Source organism: Hylobates moloch, unplaced genomic scaffold (genome assembly GCF_009828535.3).
Source record: "Hylobates moloch isolate HMO894 unplaced genomic scaffold, HMol_V3 SCAFFOLD_148, whole genome shotgun sequence".
Lineage (NCBI taxonomy): Eukaryota > Metazoa > Chordata > Mammalia > Primates > Hylobatidae > Hylobates > Hylobates moloch.
This window is the reverse complement of record NW_026652423.1, coordinates 50,380-59,831: the sequence shown is the minus strand read 5'-3', so window position 1 is coordinate 59,831 and position 9,452 is coordinate 50,380. Positions and strand designations below refer to the sequence as shown.

The 9,452-nt window shown below is 55.7% G+C and overlaps 1 protein-coding gene across 6 annotated transcripts in view; it reads right to left on the bottom strand.

Annotated features, from left to right (window-relative positions):
• Nucleotides 1–600: 600 nt before the first annotated feature.
• LOC116464056 (synaptotagmin-3) overlaps nucleotides 601–9,452 on the bottom strand; it is a 27,846-nt gene continuing 18,994 nt past the window's right edge. Inside the window, exons 1-6 of one of the 6 annotated variants that reach the window (XM_032147330.2) lie at nucleotides 9,162–9,249; nucleotides 8,399–8,536; nucleotides 6,634–8,212; nucleotides 4,158–4,683; nucleotides 1,573–1,960; nucleotides 601–1,044 (exon numbers count right to left, since the gene is read on the bottom strand). In XM_032147330.2, coding sequence (XP_032003221.1) covers nucleotides 805–1,044; nucleotides 1,573–1,960; nucleotides 4,158–4,683; nucleotides 6,634–7,285 — 1,806 coding nt within the window. In that variant the 5' untranslated portion in view covers nucleotides 7,286–8,212; nucleotides 8,399–8,536; nucleotides 9,162–9,249 and the 3' untranslated portion in view covers nucleotides 601–804. Of the gene's footprint in view, nucleotides 1,045–1,572; nucleotides 1,961–2,718; nucleotides 3,156–4,157; nucleotides 4,684–6,633; nucleotides 8,213–8,398; nucleotides 8,786–9,161; nucleotides 9,250–9,452 lie in introns of those variants that run through there. The other 5 variants (XM_058434961.1, XM_058434962.1, XM_032147332.2 and 2 more) reach the window with 5 other exon arrangements.

The following is a 9,452-nucleotide window of genomic DNA, read 5'->3' as shown; positions in this document are numbered from 1 at the left end:
TTGGGGATCCCAGGATGGCTGAGGCCTGGGGGATCAGGCTATCAGAATTTGGGCAGGGACCATGAAAAAACAGAGGGTCAGAATATGAAAGAGTTCCAACGTCAGGGTTTGGGAAAATTCAGAAGTTCAGAGATTAGAGAGGGATTGGGGCTTCTGGAAGTCCAGACATTGGAAAGTCAGGAAGTTGGAAGGTAAGAAGTCTGGGGTGAGAGGGGAGAAGTCATGGGGTTGAGGCAGGAAGGCATCTGATGGCAAAGGGGGTGAGAGGTTGAAAAACTGGATCCAGGCCTGATGCTAACATTTGGCGATGTTGAAGAGAGGAAAGGTGTCCATTGTATCATTATCTGTTCTTTTTTTTTTTTTTTTTTTTTGAGACGGAGTTTCGCTCTTGTTGCCTAGGCTGGAGTGCAATGGCATGATCTCTGCTCACCACAACCTCCACTTTCTGGTTCAAGTGATTCTCCTGCCTCAGCCTCCCGAGTAGCTGGGATTACAGGCATGTGCCACCACGCCCGGCTAATTTTTGTATTTTTAGTAGAGATGGGGTTTCTCCATGTTGGCCAGGCTGGTCTCAAACTCCCAACCTCAAGTGATCTGCCCACCTTGGCCTCCCAAAGTGCTGGGATTATAGGCGTGAGCCACTGCGCCCGGCCCATTGTCTATTCTTGCCTGTAAGTTTGCAGTCTTCCCCAGTGTGATACATTTTAACAGAAAAACGTGGGGACAAGAAGTGAGGAAGTTATGAACTCTGAGGGCAGGGGGCTTGCAACCCGGGGGCGTCTCAGGGCCCTGGGAAGGGGAAGGTCAGGGGAGAGGGCCACTGACCGAGCCGCCCTCCACGATGTCCCTCCAGAGTGGGCGGTCAGGGGGCTGCTCGGCCAGCTCCAGGAGGTTGTCCAGCACCACCTGGCCGATGAGGTCGTGCCGTGAGAAGCGGTCAAAGTCATAGACGCTGAAGTGCAGTTTGCGTTGGGCCAGCTCGGCCAGGGGCACCGAGAATTGAAATGTCTCATTGAAGACAGGGTTCAGGGTCTTCCTGTGCACCTGGTGATGGTGGGTGATAGGAGACAGACACCGTGCCCATAAGCCCCTCCTCCACAGGATCCAGGAGTCCAGGCCCCCAGCCCCTCCTCCCTCAGACCCAGGAGTCCAGGCCCCCAGCCCCTCCTCCACAGGATCCAGGAGTCCAGGCCCCAGCCCCTCTTCCCTCAGACCCAGGAGTCCAGGCCCCCAACCCCTCCTCCCTCAGACCCAGGAGTCCAGGCCCCCAGCCCCTCCTCCACAGGATCCAGGAGTCCAGGCCCCCAGCCCCTCCTCCCTCAGACCCAGGAGTCCAGGCCCCCAGCCCCTCTTCCCTCAGACCCAGGAGTCCAGGCCCCCAGCCCCTCCTCCCTCAGACCCAGGAGTCCAGGCCCCCAGCCCCTCCTCCATCAGACCCAGGAGTCCAGGACAAGCCCCTCCTCCCTCAGACCCAGGAGTCCAGGCCCCCAGCCGCTGCTTCCTTAGACCCAGGAGTCCAGGCCCCTAGCTCCCTCTCTGTGGGACCCCAGTGTCCAGCCCACTGCTCCGGACCTTGGTCTGAAACTTTTTCTTGCGGTCAGGCAGCAGGTAGATCTTGACGTAGGGGTCTGAGAAGCCGTTGGAGTCCTTGGCGGGGAGGTCCAGGGCCTGCAGGATCCTCACCACCAGCTGGTCTGAGCCATAGAGGTACCTCAGGGCGAAGCTGATGCGGCCACAGGGTGCCCCTGTGCCTGCCTCTCCAGAGCCTGGGCCCCCACCGCTCCGCCGGCCACCAGGGCCAGTCCCCTGGTACAGCTCTGGCTTAATTTGCCCAATGAGTTTGGCTTTTTCCTCGCCGCCAGGCAGGGGTAAGGGCAGGGCAGGTGGCCGCTCCTCACTGCTGGGGTCCGGCTGGGAGGTCAGAGTCTGCTGGGTGAGGGGTCGGGGCAGGGCTGGGTACCTGTAGGGGGTGGGGGGAGACCAAGGTGAGGTCAGTGGCTCTGATCTTTGACTGCATGCAGAGACCTGGGAGACTCCTCCCTGCCTTTCCCTCCATCCCCCAGCCAGGTGGCCACAAATCCCCTCCTTTGCTCACTGTGTGAGCTTGAGGAAGCCACTGTGCTCTCTGAGCCTCAGTTTCCCCATTGGTATCTGGGGGCATTCCTTCCCTCCCTCCCTCCCTTCTTTCTTTCCTTCCTTCTTTCCTTCTTTTTTGAGACGGAGTTTTGCTCTTGTCGCCCAGGCTGGAGTGCAAAGGCGTGATCTCGGCCCACTGCAGTGTCTGCCTCCCAGGTTCAAGCGCCTCAGCCTCCCGAGTAACTGGGATTACAGGTGCGCACCACCATACCCGGCTAATTTTTATATTTTTAGCAGAGATGGGGTTTCACCATGTTGGTCAGGCTGGTCTTAAACTCCTGACCTCAGATGATCGGCCTGCCTCGGCCTCCCAAAGTGCTGGGATTACAGGCGTGAGCCACCACACCCAGCCTCATTCTCTCCATTTCAAAGCTAGCTCCAGCCCAGACCTGTGCATGCACCAGCTTCCAGTAACCTCCTTTGGACCTCAAGCTGGTGACCCAGGATGCTTCTCCATGGACCCCTGGCGCCCCACATAACACAGACCTTCTTTGAACCCTCTTCTGCCCTTCTGTTAATCTCCCTGGCCATCTCTCTATCCCCACTGTCCTGGTCACAGCTCAGGCCTTGCCCTCTCCTGGACTCTCAGCCTCCAGTGTCTCCCTCCAACCCACCCCCATATGGCCCCAGAGGGTTCCTTCTACACCCAGAGCTGAGCCTGCCCCTCCCTTGCTCACGGCCCTCCCATGGCTCCTCAGTGCCCTCAGGACAAAGTCCCAGACCCTCAGGCGGGCACTCAAAGCCCCATGTGGTCTAGTGTCCATAGCCACATCTCTGGAGTTTTCTTTTTTCTTTTCTTTTTCTTTTTTCTTTTCTCTTTCTTTCTTTCTTTCTTTCTTTCTTTCTTTCTTTCTTTCTTTCTTTCTTTCTTTCTTTCTTTCACTCTCTCTCTCTCTTTCTTTCTTTCTTCTTTCTTTTTTTTTGAGATGGAGTCTCGCTCTGCTGCCCAGGCTGGAGTACAGTGGTGCAATCTTGGCTCCCAGGTTCGAGAGATTCTCCTGTCTCAGCCTCCTGAGTATCTGGGATTACAGACACACACCACCATGCCCAACTATTTTTTTTTTTTTTTTTGTATTTTTAGTAGAGATGGGGTTTCACCATATTGGCCAGGCTGGTCTCGAACTCCTGACCTCAAGTGATCTGCCCACCTTGGCCTTCCAAAGTGCTGGGATTACAAGCATGAGCCACTGGGCCCAGCCTGAAGTTTTCTTTTTTTCAAACTTATTCTCATGCCTTGGTGACTAAGGCTTGGTGCCCTGGCTGTCCCCTTGGTGTGGGCTGTCCTCACAATGCACTAGGATCTCGTTCTCCTCTTGTCTTTGCCTGGGCCGCTCCTTTCACCTGGAATGCCCAGGTCACAGCCCTGCTTCTTTGCCTTCCTAACTCTCCCTCAGCCTGCGGGTCTCAGCTGAGACAGCTCAACCTCCAGGAAGCTCCCAGCCTTCTCCGAGCTGCGGTTCCCTGAGCCGCTTTCCTGTCTCACCAACCTGGCTACACCAGCACAGCCAGTCTGGGGGCCGCCTCCCCTGCACTGTGAGTGACAGGAGGGCAGAGTCTGGTGTTTTCCTAACACCCCTCTCAGGCCTAGTTTATATTAGTGCTCAATATACATTTACATGTATATTGAGGAATAATGAACGAAGGAACTCCAGGTCCGACTACCAATCCCGGCTTAGGGAGAAAGGGGGTGATCTGCCTTGTGCCACAGGGGACTTGGGGATCCAACCTCATTCTCCTCTACTTTCCTGTCCTAAGTCCTGCCCCCAGTCTCCTCCCTCTGGACCCAGGAATTCAGGCCCCCAGTCCCCTACTCCTTCTGGTCCAAGGGGTCTAGACCCCACAGCCCCAACCTCCCTCAGATCCAGGAGTCTAGGGCCCCAGACTCCTCTTTCCCTAAGATCCAGGAGTCAATACCCCGATTCCCCTCCAAATCCCAAACTCATAAGAGCCATAGATAGGAAAGAGACACAGAGGAGGAGCAGAAGTTCAGAGTGGACCCCCAACCCAGTATCCTCTCTCACCTGGTGGTGGGTGCCAGGCTTGTGACCTGCTGATGTGACTGGGCACTGGGCAAACCCCCACCACTGGGGGGCAGCAGGAGCAACCCCGAGCCTGCTCCCCCCTCAGAGGGCAGCTCAGGGGATGTTTGGCTCGGTTTGACCCCAGCGGCCACTGCTGCTGCTGCAGCCTCTGGATACGAGTCCATGTCCAAGTAGGAGGGCTCAGGGGTGTCAGAACCACCCAGGCTGCCTGGCTCCAGCAGCTCAGCAAAGGGTGGATGGTGGGCGGCATGGGCATGGTGGTGTGGGCCGCCCAGCAGAGGATGGCCACCCAGGCCAGCCCCCAGGTGGTGCCCGCCGCTGCCTACCAGGCCTGCCAGCCCGACACCAGGGCCTAGGTCTTTGCGCAGGGGGCCACCGCCCACTGCCGAGCCTCCCTTGTCCCGCCAGGGCACCCAGCACAACTTCCAGGACACGAAGAGAGAGACACCCAGAAGGACAATGCCACAGAATGTCACGATGACCGACAGCAGGCTCACGGAGATGTCTGGAGAGAACAAGGACAGAGGTAGGGGTCAGGATGGGGTCACAGTACATCCTCCCTCTGCTGTCCCCAAAGAGTTAACCCTTCATATTTGCCATGCAATTGTCCATGCAATCGCAAGTGCCAGGCACTTTACATGTATTACTTAATTTATGTTCTACAACTCTACAAGGTTAAGTATTGTATTTTTTTAGAGATGGAATCTCTGTTACTCAGGCTGGAGTGCAGTGGCATAATCACAGCTCACTGCACCCTCAAACTCCTGGGCTCAAGCAATCCTCTTACCTCAGCCTCCCAAGAAGCTGGAACTACAGGTATGTGCTATCACACCTGGCTAACTTTTAAATTTTTTTGTAGAGACGAGGTCTTGCTATGTTGCCCAGGCTGGTCTCAAATTCCTGGCCTCAAGCAGTCTTTCCACCTTGACCTCCCAAAGTGCTGTGATTACAGATGTGGCCACTGTGCCCAGCCCAGTAGTTCTATATAACCATTTTAAAGATGAGGAAACCGAGACACAGAGAGATTCAGTGATTTGTTTAAGGTTTTACAAGTAATAAATGACTGTTCTGAGATTTGAATGCAGCAGTCTCTCTCCAGATTTTATTCTCTTAATCACTAGACTTTGCTGCCTCTCTATAATAGAACACAACATGTGAGGTAGCACCAAGGTCCTCCAAAATGCTCAGAGATGGTCAAGGAAGCATGGACCCTGCATGAGACAGTTAGGCAGGGAAGGGTTTAAATCACGGTTGCTGTGTGGCCTTGGGAACATATCTTAACCACTCTGAACCTTACATTTCCTATTTTCCAAGTAGGAAAAATCAGTTCTTCCCTCTTATAGTAGTTTGAAGGAATACAGAAGGTAAATCACATGTGGAAGATAATAACAAACATATCTTGAGGGGTGATTACATACCAGATAGCTCAGTACTTTATAGAGATCAGGTTGTTTAAGCCTGCCAGGCGAGTCAATGATTCCAGCAAATCATTGAACCTGAGGGTGGTCGTGGGCACCCCCAGACTACAGTGCTGTACTAGACTATGCAGGATTCAATTCTGCCTCTGCTACCATTGAGCCTCTGGGCAAGTGACTGCTGCTCTCTCAGCCTTATCCCTCATGACTGTCACCTGGGCATCCTGCACATGAGGTGCCAGGCCCTGCCCTGGTGCTCAGCAAGTGTGACTGTGGTTGTAATCACTCAGCACATGCTTCCTCTGGTCACCGTTTCCTCATCCGGACAGTGGCACTCATAATGTTTCCTCATTCCCAGAACCCTGCTGCTTTCTAGCTATGTGACCTTGGACAGGTCACTTGACCCTTCTCAGCCTCAGTTTCCTCTGTTGAAAATGGGGAGCATATGCTCCACAAAGGGTCACTGTGAGTAATCATTGAGATGTGCAAAGGACCTCGCATGCTGCCTGGCCACAGTTGGCGCTCAGTAAGTGAATCCCAGCATTGAATGAACGACCACTATGTGCCCAGCATTGTTCTAAGTGCTTCCCAGGTGTTACATGATTTACGTCTTTCATCTGCTCTATGAAGCATCCCTTTTATTATCCCCATTTTCCAGATGAGGAGACTGAGTCCCAGAAGAAAAGTCACTTACCTACAGCCATGCAGTTATTAATAAAGTGAGGGAGATGGGACTTGAACCCAAACAAGTCAGTCCGACTCAAGAGCCTGAGATTTACACAAGATGCACAGAGATATCTGAAGGGGGCATTTGGTGGTGGTAGTCGGAGGGAGGCCCACAGGGCAAAACTCAAAAAGTGGACCACACAGCTCCTTCTCCTTGGATCAGAGATTTGGGAGAGGGGCAGCAGCAGGCAGGATGGGGGCAAGACTCTACGAGGGACTGACCCCACAAGCAATGGAAAGCTGAGCAGTTCTGCTCTGAGTCTCCTGGCCATAGTGCAGGCAGGGGGCTGGCCAAGACAGGCAGGGGTGCTGACCTGCATCCGGACCCCGGGGATAGCCTCGGATTCGGTCATTGAACTCCTGGCACCTGTCGTTGGTGTCAGCATCTCGGACCCGCGCACAGAGGTCCGAGACCAGGATGAGTGCCCGCCGGCAGAGGTCATCCTCATAGTCTCCTGACATGGTGGCCGTCGGGTCCTGTGCGTGGGAGGGATGGGGCAAGGGTGCAGATGGGAAACAGAATGGGAGTGCAGGGTGGGCAGGTGCGGAGATAAGGGTGGAATGAGACACCGAGCAAAGGAAGGATGGGCAAAGGGGACAGAGATTAGGGGCAGATGGATTAGGGATGGAGATTTGAGGAAGAAGGATAAGGTGACAGGTATTAGAGAGGGATGGACAAAGAAAAGGAATTAGGAATGGACAGACAAGAGGGCAGAAATTATGGACGGAGATAGTAACAGGGACTGGGTAAGTCAAGGGGACAGAGATGGGCATGAGTGGAGTAGAGGACAGAGAACAGGGACAAATGAACAAGGAGGAAGAGACGGAGAAGGGCAGGGAAGGGGCTAAGAATGAGGATGCACAAATAAAGGGATGGACAAATGAGGAAACAAAGATTAGGGCTGCACAGAGGAAGGAATGGGAGTTAAGGATGAGCAGACAAGGTGCCAGCCATTCATCATTCATTCATTCAACAAACATCCATCCAGCACCAAGTACACCCTACGTGCTGTGCTGGTTGCTGCGAATCCAGCAGAGAACAAGGTCCTGGAGTTCCCTGACCTCCTGGTGTCACAATCCAATGAGAGGAGACACAGAGTAAACAAGCAAACAAAAACACATACACAAACCAGTCACTCTCAGACTGTCTGTGAGAAGCGCTCCACAGGACACAGCTGGAGGATGTGTCACAAAGGAACTCAGAGGGGGGCGGTCAGGGAGGGCTCTTCCAAACCTTAAGGGTGACATGGAGCCAGCCACAGGCGGTGGGCAGTGGCGCCAGGGTGGGAAAAGCATTTTAAAGAAAAGCATTTGAGACGGCAGGAGCAGGATGACAAGGGCTTAGGGTAGGAAAGCAGTTGGAGGGTCCAGGGATCAAGGAGGCCAGACTGGGGTAGACACGGGGAGGGCCAGGAGACAAGGATGGATGCGGGTAGAGAGATAGGAGGTGGATAGGTATGGTGGGAGCTGGGGGTGAAGAGATGGAGATGCAGAGATGGGGACCAAGTTGAGGGAGGGAGAGATACAGGGAGGGGAGACAGAGATAATGTGAAGGGCAGACTGAGACTCCGAAGAGATGGAGAGGTGAACAGGCAGGCAGAAGGAAAGTCAAGGATTGAGACTTGGGATGGACAGTGACAAGGAATGAACCGAGGTGTAATTAATTCACGGGGGCTTGAGAGACGAGAGGACGAGAGACGGTGAAGAGGGGCAGGCAGGAGTGTGGGCAGAAATATCTTTGAAAGAGAAACGGTCGAATGGGAGGATGAATGGGTGGGCAAGGACAGTAGATGATGGCTAGAGATCGCAGATAGACAAAAGGAGAGAGGAGGGCTGGGCAGACAGACATGGGTTCATAAGGGAAGGTTCAATGAGCACATAAATGAGAGGAGGCTAGGAAGGAGAGGTGGATGTGGGGAGAGGGGGAATTAGTGACACATGGCTCGGAGCCAGGCATCAAGATGGGTTGAAGGGGATGCAGGGGAATTAGGAACAGACAGACCAGGGCTCACAGATGGACAGGTGTCGTGGGGGTGCTGCAGAAGGCCAGGACTCCAAGACAGGCATGGTCACACTCACCTGCGCTTATCTCTGCCGTGTCCTGGGTGGCAGCCGAGGCGGCGGCGGGCGGCAGCCCATGGGGGTTCTAGGGCGGACAAGGGGCTGTGGACCCGTTCCCACGCGCCGGGTAATGAGAGGGGATGTCTGATCTAGGGGCTGAGGCCGGGAGAAAAAGCTCAGCTTAACAGTCGCATCTTGCCCTACTCGAGCCAGCTGCCTGACCCCAGGCGACCCACTGGGAGCCCGGCCACCCCCTCCCACCTCCGGGCCCCCAGCTCCCGTTAAGGGCTTAGAGACTACAATTCCCGGCAGGTCTCGCGCTCGCGCTGCTGCGGCTTCATAGACCCGGCGCTGGAGGGTCTGCTGGGAGTTGAAGTCCTTAATGCCTCTCCGGGCTGCAGAGAGGATGGGATTTTTTTTTTTAAGGTTTGGGGGGGGTTAAGATGCTGGGGTCCCAAGACGCTGCAGGGGAGGGGAACGATGTCCAGGACTTCGAAAAGCCACGGAGCCCTAAGTCCTTAGGGGCCACGGAATGGGGAAACGATCCCCCCGCGCTGGGGATCGGTGGGCGAGGGGTGGGGTACACCCAGGTGTTTCGGGACCCTCTTCCAGGGCCACGTGCCCCTCCCCCGGGGTGGTCAGAGAGCGCTGCCGCGCTCCCACTCCCCGGTCCGAGATCCACGCGCTTCTGCATCTACCCTACCCCCATGCGCCGGGGCCGACCCCCGGGATTTGGCTGGGGCTGGGGCTGTGGCAGGAGGAGGGGGAGGAGCGGACTCACCCGGAGCCGCCGCTGCCGCCGCCGCCGCCGCAGCCCCGCGCGCCCGCCGCGGTGCTGGCTCGGCTCCTCCCCTCGCCACTGTCGCAGGTCCGCGGCTCCTCCCCCTGCACCCCCTCCTTCCCCCACTCCGAACCCGCGGCAAGAAAGCCGAAATCACTTGGCCTCAGCAAAGAAGCAGGGAGATTGCCCGGGACCAAGGCAGCAAAGACCCAGTGGGTTTCCACACTGGGGAGCCAGAGATCTAGGATCGTGACGTGCTGCTTCTCCAGGGTCCGGGGGCCCAGTTCTCCG